Source organism: Muntiacus reevesi, chromosome 17 (assembly GCF_963930625.1).
Source record: "Muntiacus reevesi chromosome 17, mMunRee1.1, whole genome shotgun sequence".
Lineage (NCBI taxonomy): Eukaryota > Metazoa > Chordata > Mammalia > Artiodactyla > Cervidae > Muntiacus > Muntiacus reevesi.
In genome coordinates this window covers 35,651,912-35,671,604 of record NC_089265.1, presented here as the reverse complement: position 1 = coordinate 35,671,604, position 19,693 = coordinate 35,651,912, and the positions used below count along the sequence as shown (strand labels likewise).

The following is a 19,693-nucleotide window of genomic DNA, read 5'->3' as shown; positions in this document are numbered from 1 at the left end:
TTGTGTTGGTGTATAGACTTTCTGAAGAGACTTGATGGCTTTAAACTTTGAATGGTTTGGCAGATTCCAGCCTGTCATTGTCTTGCTTGTTTGTAGCTGGTGTCTTTCTGGAGACTACTTTTACACTAAATCAATTCTGTCCCCAACCCTTCTAATAAAAGTGAAGCAACTTTTATTAGAAGCTTTGCTTGTGTTTGTATAGGGTGACTGTATGCCTGGGTGGGAAGAATGTAGCAGTTTTATATGTTTGTCTGTCATAAATTTTAGCTCCTTGGATCTTTGTTGATTTTTAGTGCTGAGAGAAGAGGATGGTATATTGCATTTTAACATGATCAGAACTGAAAGCATAGAATTTGTAAGTGAAGGCCTAGAGTCAGATAGATTCAGGCTTTTCTTTGCCACCCACTGCTCTAGGAGTACTAAGTTTTCCATTTGTTCATTTGGGTATGACATTGCTTATGTTACAGGATTATTTTGAGTAGATGTAGTGTACATATATGTGCAGCATAATGAAATAGACTGTGGTGTCATACTTCTCCCAAGTGACAAATGAGGTGTCCTCCTTGTCTGAATCTCTGATGGAGACCTGGTGCTCTTTAGAGTTTGATTAGAACCTGTCCTTCTAGGCAGCTAGCGAGTTCAGTCAGTAGTAGAGAGCAGACGTTGGAGAGGGAATTTGGAAACACTAGGATTTATTCTCAGCCCCTTGTTATACCTGTTATTCTTAATATTTTAATAATGTCTTTTATTGAAATTATGTGACTTTTTTTCAGCAAAAGAAATTAAGTTTTAACATCATGGCAACCTTGGCCCTTCCCAGAAGAAACTGATGCCAACATATTATTAATATTTGCCAATTAATGGGAAGAATTTCAGTAGTGAATTTCATAGGACCTTTTTTTCCTATCACTTTATCACATGTTTGACTTTTGTTTTGTTTCCAGTAAGATTTACTGGAGAATAGTGGAAACATTTATTTTGTCAGTTCTAAGATATAAGAAGTTTTATTTTCTAAAGATTTTTATGTCCTTTAGCCTATTTAGCCCTCTGAGCAGCTCTGGGTGGGTACCTCATGCTTTCACAAAGAAAGAATGGGAGCTCTGGAAATCACAGTGATTTTTGCCCTCGGCAGTGGCAGAGCTAGAGCCATAATCTGGGTCATCTGCCATCACTCTTTCTTCTCTCCCCTCATCCCTTTAGACCCACAGGTCTAGTTATGTCAAGGGATTCAGCCTAAGTTATTTCTGAAAGGTAATATCAGTCAGAAACAAAGATGAGACTTCTTCAAATGTAGGAATTTCAGAAGAATAGTTTGTTCCTAAATTTGCAAGCTCATTCAATTTAAAAATGATTCCTATAATGTGGTGCTCATTTATTACTTCAGATTCATTGCCTCAATAATGACTTTTAAATAGGAGGACTCTATTATTAGAGTGATTGGACTGAAGTCTGATTGGACTAGGGTTAAGAGATTGCATCACTATAAATAGAGTTAGATAAAATATTTTATATAATTTGAACTTTTATGAGGTCTCATAAGTTGGGACCTAGGATCTTTTCTAAAAGGATACTTAACTTTGAACAATTTCCAAATAGCAAACTTCCTGCTGTGGTTTTTAAGTTATAGAATGGCTGTCTTGGGGAGTTTTGGAATTACATGATTTCCCCCGATACTTTGATTTCCCCCGATACTTTACAGTTATATTACCTGAGGCAGAGCTTCATTAACTGCCCCATCAACAATTTTCCTGACCCAAAAGCACAGTAAGTATGATCAGTATATTGATTATATTATCATCTAAAGACTATAATGAAAACAGAACAATAAGGAAAATACTAGGCATGGTTATCTGTGAGGCCTTGGCATAATTACCAGGGAGGGCCTTTTTGGTATACATAAATAAATTTAATGTCCGTCTTTAATATCATCATGAGGAGGTTGAACTGGATTTAAAGACACTGCCATTTCATCGTGATTGCAAAAAAAGTGGGTCCTATCACTGGTATTTAGTATTTTATTATGAGAAAAGTTTACAAGAAAAATAGTAAAAATTGTAAACAGTTGTGAATTAGAGTGCATTAATAAGTGATTGGTAAGTTTTAATAAAACTAGAATCTTTTCCTGTCATTTTAACTTTTATCCCAGTGACTCAACTTTTTCTGTCTCTGTTACCAGCCATGTTGTGTTATTGTTCTAAAACTACATTATTCCAACAATTTTACCAAAGTTTGGATAAATATTTTTAGCTGTTATTCTTTGTTTAAAATTCCCTGTCCGCATAAGAGGTTGATATTTAGTTAAAGAAGCAGTAAAAGCACAATGATCTGTGACATAGAATAGTGCTAAGGATTTTTCCAAAATTAAGAGTTGGGTTTTCAGGAAATGATGTATCTGTCACATGCCAGAATTGAATGGGGCTGAAAGAGGAATGACAGAAGATACATTTTGTTAGTGGTATCCTGATATGATGTCTGATGTTTAATGACTTAAGTAATGTGCAAATAAACAAGCTAAAAACCAGAAAACCCCCCAAACTAAATGGTGTTCCAAAGATGGAAAGCATGCTGCAGATCATATGCTTTGAATCAGTGATGTTTTATTTTTTACTAACAGCTGATGGGAGTAGGTCCTTAATTCTCTGTCATTTGGCATAATTTTATACTAATATTTATATAGAACCACATTTTGCTGGCATTAATCTTGGATAATTAATCATGGATCTGTATAAATATATATATGTGTGTATGTATGTGCCTTGGATACTTATTGCTTTATTTTTTTAATTTCTAAGCGAGTTAAAATATACAGTATAATAACTTTGGCAGATGATGGTTTGATCAGTAAATGTTACCTTTATGAGTTTATTAATGTTTGTCTTTTTCCCCCCTTCTCTCTCTCCCCTGTTTCTAGGGTGTGGATGAATGGAACATAGCTCGCCTAAACACGGTCTTGGATGTGGTTGAGGAAGAGTGTGGTATTTCTATTGAGGGTGTAAACACCCCTTATCTATATTTTGGCATGTGGAAAACCACATTTGCATGGCACACCGAGGATATGGACCTCTACAGCATTAATTATCTCCACTTTGGAGAGCCCAAGTCTTGGCAAGTTGCATGTTTAATATTTATTTGCTGTGGAATTGAGATCTGAGCAATAGGAACCCATTGAAGATGTTTTTTTTCCCCTTTATCTGGCAGATTCAGATTTATATGAGTTGTAAGAAAGTTCTTGATGGTAACAATTAATTATTGCAGAGTCTTCCACTCTGCCTAGGGTTTTGCTCAAAACCATAAAGCTAATGGTGATTTGTATATCTAAATTTTGCCTACAGACCATTTTGTGGGTCATGGATTGATAGGTATTTTAGTGTCAAAGAATTTGGCATCTTGAACTTCTCTAAGAATTTGCTGGAAGGTATGGGGGATGTAAGTTAGGAGTGAAAATTCACTTCCTGGATGTACCTGGTGATTTTCTGGTCTAATCTCTGAATAAATGACAGATTCCATTTAGTATGTGGTGAGTAGAGGAATAGGAGGGATGAATCAGGAGGCCTGTTACCACTTTTTTGGTGGTGGATATGGGGAAAAGAATAAGAATGTGAATGTGTGTTCTTAACTTGCAATTACCTGTGTCATCTTTCTGAGCAACGATTTTAAGATTTAGTTTTCTGTAGAATGCATCATATGGTACCCAGCACACATTTGAGATTGTTAGTCTGTCAGTCACCCTGGAGTTCTTTGTGGTCAGCCAGTTTCATATTTGAACTTGTTTTTGTCGGTTTTAGTCTTAGGAAGGGCTTTCCAGGTGGCGCAGTGGTAAAGAATCCACCTGCCAATGCAGGAGACACAGGTTCAATCCCTGGGTTAGGAAGACCCCCTGGAGAAGGAAATGGCAACCCACTCCAGTATTCTTGCTTGGAAAATCACATGGACAGAGGAACCTGGAGGGCTATGTTTCGTGGGGTCACAAGAGTCAGACACACCTGAGTAACTGAGCACAGTTTTAGGAGAGCTTAAATATCAGTTCTATTTTTTTTATAATACACATGTGGAGAATAATTCACAGACAAAATCATATAAAGTATCAACTTGACAAGCCAGGAAATACTGAATATGCTCTTTCTGCTGGTTGTGAACATGATAGGATGCTCTTCAGGTGCTTGTGTCAGCCCAGTAGCTTTCTTGCCTCCAATTTAAAGGTAATGGCCTCTTTTCAAGTTCTCCTGCTGATCAGGTTTTGAGTGCAATCTATAATTTGTCTGCATCTTGCTATTACTTGCCCTTGAGGTTTCATCATTTGGTGAAGTGTGAAGTTGTAAGCTTTCTCCAGCAAATTCAAATACAACAAAAGTTCATAATGATCAAAAATGACATTTAATCAGCAGGAAAGCTTTAGGTGGAAGGGCAAAGCTCTTAGGACCTAGAAAAGAAATCCAGGCATTTTCTGGTTTGTGATGGAGTTTTATGATCTGAGAAAAATTTAGTGAGAAGCTGTAACTCATTTTTAATAGTGTTTTACTTACACATTTTGTTTGGAAAATTTTTAGCATTCTACTCTCTTAATGGAATAAATAAAATGTAAACATTTTTAATAGGTGGTCTAGGAACTAGACTTTGACAGAATGGGATGGAAAGATGATTTCTTACACAAGTGTTTGTTGAGGACCAGCTTGTGAGCACACGCTCTAGGCCTGTGAGTTTCTCGTCTTTCTTCAGCACCATGGTAGTCTTTTGGAGTGTCATCCTTCAGTACTTTTGGGAATCGACTTTGAGAGACTCAGAGAAATATTTTAAACAATGTGTAGGCTCCTGGGCAGTTTCTTAGCTGCGTAGTTATTCCCATGATCTTTCTGTTATTCACTTTTATTGTGAGTAAAATAGGCAAAATTAGTAAATTCAGCATCTTGGTGAAATCTATTATATAGGCAACTCTACACTTCCCTTAAGAAATCTGAAGTTAGGGGTTTCCCTGGTGGTCCAGTGGTTAGGACTCTGTGCTTCCACTGCAGGGGGCACAGATTTCGTCCCTGGTTAGGGAACTAAGATCTTGTAAGCCTCATGGTATGGCCAAAAAAACAAACAAACAAACAAAAAAACCCTGAAAAGTTAGTCACAAAACTTTTCTGTAGATTTGGAGAAATTCATGACAATCATGACAATGCCTGGGACATTTTAGTATTGGAGGGGTTTAAATGAAGTCTCTGCTTTCTTATTAAGAAAAGTGATTTTTTTCCCCTTCTCTCTTGGGCCAAGACTTAAGTTGTCTCCTAAAGATTGCTTGGGCTTCTTTGGTGGCTCAGATGATAAAGAATCTGCCTGTAATGCAGGAGATGCAGATTTGCTCCCTGGATTAGGAAGATCCCCTGGAGAAGGAAATGGTGACCCACTTCAGTATTCTTGCCTGGGAAATTCCATGGATAGAGGAGTCTGGTGGGTTATAGTGCATGGGGTAGCAAAGAGTTGGACACAATGGTGATTAAACAACAACATCAAAGATTTCTTAGAGGAGAATATTCTGTTAGGGATATGACTGATTCTAGAGTCTTATGTCTTTAGAAGAGGGCCACGCTGTTCATGAATGAGGATAAGTACACTGGATTCCAAAGTATTTCTTTCTTTCAGAATAGCTCTTTCTCTCTAAATACAGAACATGTATTTTCTGTATTTAGTTATTCTATTAGTTTTTAAGCATATAGACTCCATCATATGCATTAAGAATAGATTTATACTATCACTATTATCTTTAACCTTGGCCATATTTATAATGGTGAAATAATAAAACATAGCAGTGAATTATGACAGTTAATCTACATTCCATTTTCTAAGATAGCTACTGTAGGAAAAGAGCAATATAAATGACTCTAAGGATATTCCCCAGTAGGCTTATGAATGATTACATTAGCTCGGCATAAATAATTTTGAGTTAAACTTTATTATCGTAAAGTTTCCCTGGTGGCTCAAATGGTAAAGAGCCTGCTTGCAATGCAGGAGACCCAGGTTTGGTCCCTGGGTTGGGAAGATCCCCTGGAGAAGGAAATGGCAACCCACTCTAGTATCCTTGTGTGGAGAATTCTGTGGACAAAGGAGCCTGGTGGGTTACAGTCCACGGGGTTGCAAAGAGTAGGACACAGTTGAGCTGCTGACACTTTCACTTTTCTTATTATTAACATTCACCTCAGTAACCTTCATAATATATTTGAAGTAAGCTTTGAAAGGTGGTAGAAGCATACAAATTCATGTAAATATGGGGAGGTGGGCAGTTGCGTGGCAGACTCAGACTTAAGCAGCAGCAGACAGGGCTCTAGTCCTCACTCTGCTACTGATATGTGATGTGTGTGGCTTTGGGCACAGAGCTGTACTTCTGTGGACCAATTTCCTCACCTACAAAATGACAAGGCTAATCAGGATGCACTCCAGTGCTCTAATTCTGTAATTTGTGATGAAAAGCACATGGGTATTTTTACCCAATGTACAAAACGAAAGAATGCTGAGGTGACGTGCAGTTGGGGTGTGTGTGTGCGCACATGTGCGCACATGCCTGTGCCCTCGCTGGTTTCCTTGTCTGGTGTCCTCGGCTTGTTGAGTTGCCTTTAATCTCCTCCAGGGGTGCCCTCTTCATGCCTGACATCTCTGCTCCCGGCAGTGTGTCTTCCTCCTGTCTAATCTCCTTGTCTGGTGTTCAGTTTCAGTGACCTTCTCGTCTTCAGTTTTTTCCTTAGACACCAAGTTCTGGTTATAGGTATTACAAAGACTGCTTAAAATTATCTCCTTACTTCCATGACTGTGCTTGCTACTCTTCTTTGTGCTTGTGTTCCTTAGATTTTGCCTCAAGGCTTTCTGGACCATGTGTTGCCCCACCTTAGACTTCTGTCTTTGCACCTTTCAGGTGCTTGTGACCACTTCTGCTGCCTCTTTCTTATGTCTGCTTTGAAGTTTTGGGGCTATTTTTTTTCCTTTGAAATTGTCAGCACTTAGCACAGGATCTGCCTAGAGGTTTGATGCTTTGTTAAGTAATTCTCATTTTGAATCAGTTCAGTTCAGTTCAGTCGCTCAGTTGTGTCTGACTCTCTGGGACCCCATGAACCGCAGCACACCAGGCCTCCTTGTCCATCACCAACTCCCAGAGTCCACCCAAACCCATGTCCATCAAGTAGATGATGCCATCCAACCATCTCATCCTCTGTCGTCCCCTTCTCCTCCTGCCCTCAATCTTTCCCAGCATCAGGGTCTTTTCCAATGAGTCAACTCTTTGCATCAGGTGGCCAAAGCATTGGAGTTTCAGCTTCATCATCAGTCCTTCCAATGAACACCCAGGACTGATCTCCTTTAGGATGGACTGATTGAATCTCCTTGGTGTCCAAGGGACTCTCAAGAGTCTTCTCCAATATCACAGTTCAAAAGCATCAATTCTTTGGCGCTCAGCTTTCTTTATAGTCAAGAGAGTATTAAATTGTTTTGGATCAGTCTGTTCAGGAGCAGACAGGATAATATGTAAAATGTTTTATAAAGATTCTTGACTCCAGTGTAATTATTAAGAACACCAAGCTTCCAGAGATTTCTGAGTAGCTGCTCATAGGCCTGGCTCCAAGTAGAAGCCGTGAGACATGGTTTTCTGGGTACAACATGTAGCAGATTTTACCGAGTAAGTGTTCATGAACTCAGGTATGTACTGAAGAGACTTTAGAGGAGCTAATGATTTTTTAAAACATTTCTAGCATGAAGGTTTAAGGAAAAAGAGAAAGCTTAAAGTAGGCAGGTAGAAAACTGCTATGGCAGTCAGTGTAGCGTATTTATTTTCTTGGAATTAATATTGACTTTGGAGCCAGAAGACCTGTTTTAAAAATCCCAGTCTGTCACTTGCCAGCTGAATGACTTAGGGCAAATCACTATACTCCATTCATCATGAATTTCTCTAACTGCCAAACAGAGGCGTGATTTATCCTCTATCTTAATAGGATTGCTTAGAGGGTCCTGGGAAATACTGTGTATAAAGGTGTCTTATAAATTGTAAAAGAACTATTCAAATATTAGTAGTTACTATTGTCTTAATAACTTTATAAATACAGGTAATTTTTTGGTCATAGTAATTACTTAGAGCCTGAACTTGGCATGGTGTGTTTCTGTGTATGATTGAGTGGGACTTTCAAGGGTCAGTAAAATAAAAGTTTTTTTCCCAAGCATCATGTATGATAGTGGTTAATTACTGCGAGATTCAGAATTTAGATAGTGACTTGAATCTCTGTCTTTGGGAAACTGTGTCCAGGTACAGCAAGATACTTTCAGATTTACTCTGTTGAGCATGAGAGAGGTAGAGTTTAAGGGGACTTGTCTTAAACTATGAAAAGGGGAGAGGAGTTTCTCCTGGATGTGTTTTGGAAAATTAAGGATGGACTGAAGCATTTTGGATTTGGCTAAATTTTACTCAGTAAACTGTGCAATTTTGTTAAATGTAGCAATAAGAAAGTGTCAGATTAGTCAGTGTAGTATATCTTCATTCCTTGCATTTTCTTTAGATCGATTTGTTTAGTGCTGTATAATATTTTAAGTGCACAGATTTTTGCCCCAGAGTCTTGTGTTTTGAGTTCTGGCATTGCTTTTTACTGAGAATATCACCCAGGGAAATTATTACTTAACCCTATTCCTCCTTTTTTAATTTTATTTTAAAATTTTATTTATTTATTTGATTGCTCTGGTTCTTAATTATGGCACATGGGATCTTTGATGTTCGTTGCAGCATAAGAGATCTTCAGCTGTGGCATGTGGGATCTTTATAAGTATTTATAAATTGAAGTGTTAATAAAATTAACTGCATAAGTTATTCTGATCATTTAGGCATATCTATGTTATATATTTTTAGATAATAACATTTTAAAAGGTTTAAAAAATTGGAACTATACCCCCCAAATATGGTATTAATTTTGTACTCAGCTGCTATCTGTATTTGTAGAGAGAGATAACAGGAAGCAAAAATTTTTATTGGTCAAATGGATGATATTTTAGTTAGGCCTCAGCCTGACTTGGAGATAAACGTAGCCACACTGGTGCACACACATACATCTCTGCAGTCCAGACAGCGAGTCCCAAAGAACCCTGCTTAACATGGAGTCCTCTGAGGAGAGCGTCAGGGAGGTCTGGTGCTTGTGATTTTGAAGGTAAATCTCAACGCATTTTCCTGAAGTGATGAGATGCAGTGTCTTGTCACTCACTGACTGATGACTGTGGGTTCTCATACAGGAACTCTAAACTTGTATTAATTAAGTACTTTTGATATCCCTGATAAGCATAGCAGGAGCTTATAAATTCCTTCAGGATTCTTATTTCCTTGTAACTACTTTTTCACTTAAAGCCACTACCATCACCACCTACAAGATCTCCAGTAAACCATTTAAATGAAAAGAGACTATTGAATTAAATCCTAACTCTTAGGGAAAATCAGAAGGTTAATGCAAATTTATTTACCATGTAGTTCATGGAAAACAAGCATTACTGATGCTAGCCTTGCTAATTACTCTACCAGATATGCTACTGCTATTGCCAAATCGCTTCAGTCGTGTCCGACTCTGTGCGACCCCATAGATGGCAGCCCACCAGGCTCTGCCGTCCCTGGGATTCTCCAGGCACGAACACTGGAGTGGGTTGCCATTTCTTTCTCCAAATATACCAGATATAGTGGTTCACAAACGTTACCTAACTTACTTATCTTTATTCCTCTATATTTCTCTTCATCCTCTTCAACTGTTTAGTTTAGAAACCACTTTGTAGAAAATATATGTTACTTAATATTTGTGTAATAAAATTTTTTCTTTGACTTGAGTATATAGGAAAGCAGCTTTTTTTTAAATTGCACTTCTGCAAGTAGGCTGGCAAATAGCTGTTAATTCTATGACACTGAATGTGTTCATTGCTTGTAAGCAAGCTTACTTTGCAAGGTGTAGAGCTTGACTAGGATGATGCAGTATGTTCTCTATCTTTGGTGACTGCAGTTCATTGGTGACTGCAGTTCATTTAATGTGTGCCTTTTTTTGTGTGCCAGGAATTGTGCTAATCAGTTTAAGAAATCATCTCAGGTAAGCCAGACAACAGGTGTTTCGGGTAGGTATTTTTTTGCCCCACTTTTAAACTAAGGACTCTGAGACTGACTTTCAGAGCCTTAACTTCTTTATCTGGTGGACTAGTGAGTCTTACATCTGGGATTTCAACTTGATTTAATCAAATCTTCCCATTGATTTAAAGTGAAAAGGGAATAGTGAAGATGAAGGAATAGGCAAGAAGAAAGAGTGCTTGTGTTTTTTTAAAATAACATAAGCTTTCTTTTAATGAAATTTTCTGCAGAACCAAAGGAGAAACCGGCCTCTTACATTTTGGGACAAAACTATGGCGTAAGAGAGATTTTCAGAAGGGTAAAATGTGGCTAGATTCCAATCATGTGATAATTGATAGCAGTTATTCAGTTGGGAGGACCATTGTAGGTGAGAGTGGGAGAAGCCACTGGCCCAGCTTTATTTGCTTCAGATTTATTCTCTAGATAGCCTTTGGAAATCTGCTTGAAATCAGAAAATCCCACATTTTAGAAAGAATGTGTTTTCCCGTGAGGGTTTTGTCTTCCTCGGGGATTGAGTGATGATTTGTTACTTAAATGTCTATTTACATCCAGTTCCCTCAAATGAAGCTTTGGAAAAAGCCAGTTTGTCCCTGTCGAGAGCTAAGATGCTTTGTCTATCAGAACTTTCCAGCGAGGTCGATGAACCTAGAGCCGTTTTACAGAGTGAAGTAAGTCAGGAAGAGAGAAAACAAATATCATATGTTAAAGTACATACATGGAATCTAGAAAAATGGTACTGATGAACCTGTTTGTAGGGCAGCAGTAGAGATGCAGACATAGAGAACAGATTTGTAGACATGGGGTGGGAGTGGGAAGGAGAGGGTGGAATGAATGGAGAGAGTAGCGGAAACATCCACGTTACCATATGTAACGTAGATAGCCAGTGGGAATTTGCTATATGATGCAGGGAGCTCAACTTGGTGCAGTGGACAACCTGGAGGGGTGGGATGGGGTGGGAGGGAGGTTCAAGAGGGAGGGGACATATATATGCCTATGACTGATTCATGTTGGTGTATGGCAGAAGCCAGTACAACATTGTAAAGCAATTATCCTACAATTAAAAATAAATTGAAAAATAAAGTCTATCAGATAAGAACTGCCAGGATGAGGACCAGCCTAACTCCTGAAGGCTACAACACAGTCCTCTTTACTCTTTTCGTACTCCTGGTCAGCTAGTTTTTATACTTCATAGATTTCTTCATGTTATTTGGAATCCTTTTTAATACAGAAAAATATAATAATGTCTGCTTTGAATTTCTTTGGATTGAGAATGTTTTGTTGAAATTGTCTTGGCACCTAGAAATATAAACTAAGAGCCAGGTTAGCCAAAAAGGAGAATTTAGTTGACTCTTGCATTCATGAATGGACAGAAACAGCTGGAATGCTTAGAAGTTGCCAGGCTGTCTTGGATCCTGGGCCCCACCTCTCCCTGTGCGTTGCCTTCACTTTTCTCCCTGGCTTCTGTATTCCTCCCTGTGTCACCAGGAATGAAAGGTGCCCCACTGGGGAGGGACCGTGAATTTTCCTGGCACGGATTCTCCTCCAGTCTCTAGTATAACCACTGAGGCTCAGACCAAGTATCGGAAGGTATTGTGATTGTCCTGGCTTGGTCCCAGGTCTGCCTCTGTGGTGGTGAGGGCAGAGACATGAAGAATGGCAGCCCCCATCAGAATTCCATGTTTGTGTGTGGAGGAGAGGGTGAGCGCTATTACCTGAATTTTGCTGCATAATGGGAGTAAAACCCAATGTCTCTTACACATAACAGGCAAAGAAAAGTCCCAGATAAGTTCCGGTATTTGCTTAAAAATCTTAGGAAGACTGATTCAGTTGCCCTTAAGGGGCTCTTAATTTATTTCTATGAGGTTTGAAAAGATGTCCTTTGGGGTATTTCCTTAAGATGAAATAATATATATATTTAGGATATTAAAGTTATTAAAATGTATGCTTGTTTAACTTATTGTAAAAGCATTTCTAGCAATTGATCGGTGACTTTTACTTGAAGCAGAGGCAGTTGACACAGTCTTCTTTATACACTGAACTGAAAACTAAAGAAAATATAGTTTGTAAGTTTCTTTTTCTGACTACTTGAACCAACATTGCTCTCTTTTCTTGTGATTTGTATATTAAATATCTTGACAGTCAGTTTTACCACTTTGTTATGTCCTGTTCTTTTAGAACTTTTTTTTTTCATTGGTTTGTGTGTTTTGGTCTTGTCTCCTCAAGGAGACTTTTGGCTTCTTGAGGGCAGCCCCACAGCACTTTTGTAAGGCTTATCACCACAGGCTCATAGACGTGTTTAATTGCTGAAGCAAGGTTTCGGGGGATCTGTTCCCTTGTATGTCATATGTGTACAGCACCATGCTGCTGTCAGTCTTTACTGATCTTTTTGTAATATTCTCTTTGGTTTCATATGGGTAAGTATTATAAAATTAACTTATAGAATAATGCAGTCATGTATCCTGTGTGATGCCTTGAATAGAATCAACCTGATACATAGGAAATTTTTAGAAGTTAACAAAAACTGTTAGAAATTTTTAGACATTTTACTACATTTTGATTTTCAGTGATAATAACAGATTTGATAGCTTACCAGAGAGAAATCCACAGATAGTACACGCCAAATTTAATACAACCAATTATTACAAATCCACCCTTCTTTCCTTCCTCCAAGTGACTAATTATTTGCTGGGGCTCCCTGAGTGGTTTCTTTACATGAGGCTTCATGCTTGACACTTCCAGAATATTATTTTATAATGTATATTTCTGAGTGTACATTGCATCTGGTTGTGTGATGTCTGAAATGATCTGACCAGAGACAAAATAGGCCTATTTAACAATTGTCCTTGAAGTGTGGATAAAAAAAGTGAATGTTCTCTGAGAACGTAGTACACATCAACAGGGGCTTGAGTTAGATGGGTTGCTGTCATCATCTTTGCTCCTATAAGTTACCTCTCAGCCCATTTGAGTGAAGAAGATTAATATAATCTAGGGAATGTCAGGTGTTGGCAGAAACGTGACCATTTGCTGTCCCTCTTTTCCTAATTTTATTGAGAAATAATTGACATACATCATTCTGTAGGTTTAAAGCATTCAGTGCAATGGTTTGATTTACATATACTGTGAAGTGATTGCCACAGTCAGTTCAGTTCAGTTCAGTCGCTCAGTTGTGTCTGACTCTTTGTGACCCCATGGACTGCAGCTCGCCAGGCCTTCCTGTCTGTCACCAATTCCTGGAGTTTACTCAAACTTATGTCTGTTGAGTCGGTGATGCCATCCAACCATCTCATCCTCTGTCATCCCCTTTTCCTTCTGTCTTCAATCTTTCCCAGCATTAGGGTGTTTTAAGATGAGTCAGCTCTTCACATCAGGTGGCCAAAGTATTGGAGTTTCAGCTTCAACAACAGTCCTTCCAGTGACTATTCAGGACTGATTTCCCTGATGGACTGGTTGGATCTCCTTGCAGTCCAAGGGACTCTCAAGAGTCTTCTCTAACATCACATTTCAAAAGCATCAATTCTTCAGCACTCAGCTTTCTTTATAGTCCACCTCTCACATCCATACATGACTACTGGAAAAACCATAGCCTTGACTAGACAGACCTTTGTTGACAAAGTAATGTCTCTGCATTTTAATATGCTGTCTAGGTTGGTCATAGCTTTGCTTCCAAGGAGCAAGCATCTTTTAATTTCATGGCTGCAGTCATCATCTGCTGTGATTTTGGAGCCCCCCAAAATAAAGTCTGTCATTGTTTCCAGTGTTTCTCCATCTATTTGCCATGAAGTGATGGAACTGGATGCCATGATATTTGTTTTCTGAATGTTGAGCTTTAAGCCAACTTTTTCACTCTCTCACTTTCATCAAGAGGCTCTTTAGTTCTTCTTCACTTTGTGCCATAAGGGTGGTATCATCTGCATATCTGAGGTTATTGATATTTCTCTCAGAAATCTTGATTCCAGGTTGTGCTTCATCCAGCCTGGCATTTCACATGATGTACTCTGCATATAAGTTAAATAAGCAGGGTGACAATATACAGCCTTGACACACTCCTTTCCCGATTTGGAACCAGTCTGTTGTTCCATGTCCAGTTCTAACTGTTGCTTCTTGACCTGCATACAGATTTCACAGGAGGCAGGTAAAGGTGGTCTGGTATTTCCATCTCTTTAAGGATTTTCCACAGTTTGTTGTGATCCACATAGTCAAAGGCTTAGGCATAGTCAATAAAGCAGAAATAGATGTTTTTGTGGAACTGTCTTACTCTTTGATGATCCAGCAGATGTTGGCAATTTGATTTTCTTGTTCCTCTGCCTTTTCTAAAACCAGCTTGAACATCTGGAAGTTCATGGTTCATGTATTGTTGAAGCCTGGCTTGGAAAATTTTGAGCATTACTTTACTAGGGTGTGAGATGAGTGCAATTGTGCGGTAGTTTGAGCATTCTTTGGTGTTGCCTTTCTTTGGGATTGGAATGGTATCTGACCTTTTCCAGTCCTGTGGCCACTGCTGAGTTTTCCAAATTTGCTGACATATTAAGAACAGCACTTTCACAGCATCATCTTTTAGGATTTGAAATAGCTTAACTGGAATTCCATCACCTCCACTAGCTTTGTTCGTAGTGATTGCCACAGTAGGTTCAGCTAATATTCATTTTCGCATATAGATACAGTAAAAAGAAAAAAGGAAGAAAATTCTCGTTATACTGTAAGGATTAACTCTGTTAGCTTTCCTGTATATCATACAGGAAACTTCTTATACTCTTAGGATTAACTCTGTTAACTTTCCTGTATATCATACAGCAATGTTGCTGTAGTTGTCATGTTGTTCATTGCATCCCATGTACTTATTTATCTTTTAACTGGAAGTTTGTATCTTTTGACCATTTTCCTCCAATTCCGCCTCTCCTCACCTTCTGCCTCTGGTAACCACAAGTCTGATCTCCTTTTCTCTGACTGGTGTCTTTTTTTTTGTTGTTTTTAAATCCACGTGTAAATGAATACCTCTTTTTTTAAAATTTAAGGCTGTGTACTTTTTTTTGGTTTGTTTGTTTTGAATATTCCTTGAGTTGTCGTTGGGTAGCTTGGTTGCTTTGGGTAATGTGCACTTTTGAAAGCCTCTCAATTTTCAAAGAGATTTTCAACTGTAAAGTAGCTGTGTAGGTAATTTTCCCTTGAAGATTAAACTTCAATCACAGGAAATCTCCTTGAAAATGCTTCAATACTTTGTTGGAGTTAATTGTGTTAAAACTCTGTAAGCCAGTTGTAGTGGAACTCTTTAAGCTAGTGATACTTTTTCTAATGGATGGTATAACTATCCTTTGAATAAATGATCATTTCAAAAGTATACCATCCTCAGAAGATTTCCATATATGGTAAGATTGTTTTTCATTGGAAAAATACTGGTTTTGGTCAATTTTTGATAGGAACAAATAATTTATTATGGGCATGTTTTTGTTTATTACCAATTTTTGAAGTTACTATTTTTTTTTTATTCTTCTTGAAATGGCATTTTGTTTCTGTTATATTAATACTTGATTCTGTAAAACACTGCATCTGTGTTTGGTGATTTTTGGTTTTGTTTGTTTGTTTCCTGTTTGTTCATTAAATATTTATGGAGTCACCCACCTGTCAAGTACTGGTCTTGATGCTAGTAATAACATGGTGAATAAGACAGAATGGTCTTCAGGAAACTTACAGTTTATAAGCATAGCTTTTAGTACTCCCACACTCCATTTTATTTTCTAGCAGTAGCATAACACTTGTTCTTAGCAAAATTTTATTGGATTCCAAGTCTTAGGTGAATCAGATTCTCCCTCTGAGTATTCATGTGTAAACCAGAAAAAATTTTCCTGTGATGGGTCCTCACTTTAGAAAACACTGGCCTAGCATGAAGGTTCTCAAACTTTCCATAAATGAAAATTTCTTCAGAAGGTCAAATTATATAAAATTGAAAATAAAGGCAGAGATGATCTGCCTGAAATGTGTATCATGAAACTTTCCCTCACCAAGTCCTTCCTTCAGGCACCTTCGGGAAACCCTGATGCCCTGTGGGATGCCACAGAAAACAGGAAATCAGTCATCTAATATTCAAAAACCACATCACTACTGATTGTATTAATTTGTTGAGTACTTTGAAGAGATCAGTATTAAAACATAAAGATTTCTTTAATATTGTCTATAGTTGATATCAACTAATACTTTAGAATACCTTTTTTCTTGATGCAGTTGTCTCACTTATGATGGTCTACACATGTGGCTGCTAGATATTATTTTTTCTATCTAACTGTTCTGTCAGGAAATGGGCCACAGATGGCATATGGTAAGGCCAAGCTCTGACTAAATTTCTTTTCTCAGGGACTTCTTATCTTGTCCCTTAGGGCCACAGCTCAAACACCTCATCCTCCAGGTCATAGTTAGAGATGCCCAGCTTGTGTTTGCAGGTCGAATGCTGAAGTGACACCTCCTTACAAACACGTGCATTGTAATTGTTTGTTGTAGCTTGTGTTGCTCAGGAAACCAATTTTGAGACTCATATGTGTATGCTGGCAGTGTCTAGGATAGTGCTCTGAAAGCAGCCGCTATGGGGAGGGAGGAAGGCAGGACTAGGCAGAAGGGAAAGTTGACTGCCTTCAAAGCCGGGGCAGATTCCAGAGGCAGCTCTGGCCCTGACAGGGCCTCAGAGTCCCAAATGGAGGCAGAGGGCCAGGGCTCAATACTCAGGCTTGGAGCATTCATTGCATACGGGCCACCATCCCTTCCTTATCCAGGGAGCATGATCGTGGGGAAGGGAACTAGACCCTGGTTGAGTGTCATGTTGGGGCAAGGAGCATCCCTTTGCTGAAAATGCTGAGGGCCTCATCCAGCAGTGGGGGTGGGGGGTGGTTACCACCAAAGCACCCCTTATAGTCTGTTTCTCACATTCATCTATTTTTATTTAAGAACTGAAAATGAAGTAAGCGGTGTTCTGTTTTCCACAGTTAGGTAATGAGATGTCATAATATAAAATATTAACACTTAAACTTTAATAAATGAGCAAATGGTGAATCTTGTTAACATCATCAGTAATGTGAAAATGTAACATAATCACACATGTAAAAATCTATAGTTGTTCCACCTTCTTTTTGACACAGTTAGGAATAGACCTTAATTTAAAAGTATATTGTAAATTACTTCAGAAATACTGAGTTTTGTGAAATATAATTTAGGCACTTTTTTATTCATGAAGCTTTTTGTAACAAGAACCAAAGAAAAGTTTTGAGTAGGGATTTGATGGCTTGTGTTTTGTAATTGCACTTTATTTAAAATGTCATTATTATTTGCCTAGTATATACTATTACTTTGGTTTCAAAGATTAGTGATTTTTTTCAATTGTGAATTTTAAAAGTGGGTAATGTAAGAAGGGTAGCTGGGAGAAGTATTCTGTGTGAATACTAGACTTTGGCCTGTTAGCAGGCAGAAAACTTTTACTTTCAAAAGTTGGCTCACTTTGCAGTGATTGCAGTGATCATTGTAAATGGTGTGGGTTTGTCCTTGGGAGGGAAGAGCTTGATAGCCCCTGTCACTTCCTTCCTCTTGGCATCTTGGTGTGACTGATGAGGAAACAGGATTGGGATATGGGGCTGGAGAGCACATCTTGAGCTCTAGACTCAGATCTGGGCTTGGGTACCAGTCTGTCATCGACCTTGCTTAAGAAAATTAATCCCTCTAAACCTTAGTTTCCTCATCAGTAAAATGGAAGTGTTAGAGAATTTCGATCACAGGATCTTAGCATGAGATTTGGCTTATTATAAGTGCTTGATAATGGTAGCTGTCATGAGCGATATAATTTTGTTTATTGCTCAGCTTTTCTTTTCACGCAGCTTTCAATACTTTAGTAACTATTGAAAGTGTAACTTGCTTATGCTCGTAAAAGAAGAAGGGCAATTTAGAGTTGTCTGTCAGAAAACTAATCTTTGGGGACTTGAGCCTGATCTTCATGTGAGATGACAGAGTGAAACAGCAGGAAGAAGAGGAAATATATCCAAAGGAGGGCAGGGCAACTTCACACACAGCCTCCCTCAGGGGAAGGGAGTTAAAGGTCTGTGCTATTTCAGAACTGATCTGCCTGAGTGCGGCCTGGGCATGGAAATGGAGCTCCTCTTGGTGGCCCTTGGCGTGGTGAGACTGCCCTTGATGGTTTCCTGAAAGAAATTAGGGGGACCTTGGGGATTATCGGAGAAATGGGAGTTACCCTTTGAGTAGTGCTGGTAAACATTTCTGATGAAAAAGAAAGCAACCATTTCTGATGGACTAATGGTCTGAACATATCTTGAAATGAGCAATACAGAGACCAGTTTATAGAGAAAGCCTAAATCAGAGAAATGGATCTAGTACCAATTGAAAAATAGTTTCACCTACTGACAGTTTGAAATGTCAGCCTGATACTATTCAGTTAAAGATAATGTATGTAAATTACAGCCACCAAGATAATATCATTTTAGGTCTATTCTTTGAGTAAACCACCCAAAGATATGCTTAGAAGGATTATTCTGTTTTCCTTGGCCTTCAGATTAGATCTCTCCCCCCTCCAATTCATAAAAGATGCTAATTTTAAACAAAATATCTAATTAGTAAATATCTAATTAGTATGTTACTAGTTTATTAGTGATTCATGGTTTCTTAATGTTAGCAGAACTATTTGTAATACTCATTATGTCTGAAACAAATACACTGTCCTATAGGTTAAATGAACAATTAGTAATTTCAGCAAACCATTGTGTGTGTGTGGGTATGCAATGGTAGACATCTTATATGGTGATTTTCAAAGGATACAGAGAAGTATAAAGCACACTCATATCTTCAAATAATTAGGAATTAGTTGCCTAACTGAGCAGTGGTGGCACAGAGTACCCAGTTGTGAAGCAGACACTCACTGTACTAGGTAAGTTAAAAGGGATAATTTATTTGAAAACTTCTGTGAGGTGATAGGTGTTCTGTCACAGAACACAGTGCCTATCCACACAAAAGTGATTTATTCACACCACACAACAGCTAGCTGTGGAAAGCAGTAGATGATAAACACTATGTGAGAAGTATAATGGAAGGTCTCTGGAAAGTAGGAAAGAAGTAGGATTGCCGAGGTTTCCAGTGGTCAAAGAAAGCTTCATGGAGGAGGTGGAATCTGGGCAGAGATTGGGAGGTTGGGTTATGAAGCAGGAAGGAGGGGCTGTTTGTGGTGAGAAGTGAGGTCAAACCCCTGTGAGGGAGGGAATAATTCATAGTCCAGACTGTTGGGAGTGGACTGCTGATATTTGTGGCTGTGGCTAAATTGTGTTTGGGGGTTGGGATCTTGAAAGCCAAGCAGTAAAGAATAAAGGTTTTTTATGTTAAGATAGTGATATGAGGTCTGTAGCTGCCCAAGGAGATAGTTTAGTGATGGTAATGGTCTACTGGGGGCAGACCCAGCCATTTCAGTGCCATTTAAGTGGAAATTAGGTCCCCCAGTCTTGCCTACCTACTGTGAGCACACTTTGTCCTTCATAGTCCATGGATTTTCTATGCACTGGAGCCCTGGGTGAGATCCACGGGACGAAGAGAAGGGAAGGCAAAATGGGGATCCCA

At 38.6% G+C, this 19,693-nt stretch overlaps 1 protein-coding gene across 5 annotated transcripts in view; it reads left to right on the top strand.

Moving 5' to 3' along the window:
- The window catches only part of KDM4C (lysine demethylase 4C), a 397,429-nt gene that overhangs the window by 64,188 nt on the left and 313,548 nt on the right, over positions 1–19,693 (top strand). For all 5 annotated transcript variants that reach the window (XM_065907905.1, XM_065907903.1, XM_065907906.1 and 2 more), the window contains one exon: positions 2,912–3,105. In XM_065907905.1, coding sequence (XP_065763977.1) covers positions 2,912–3,105 — 194 coding nt within the window. The remainder of the gene's footprint in view (positions 1–2,911; positions 3,106–19,693) is intronic.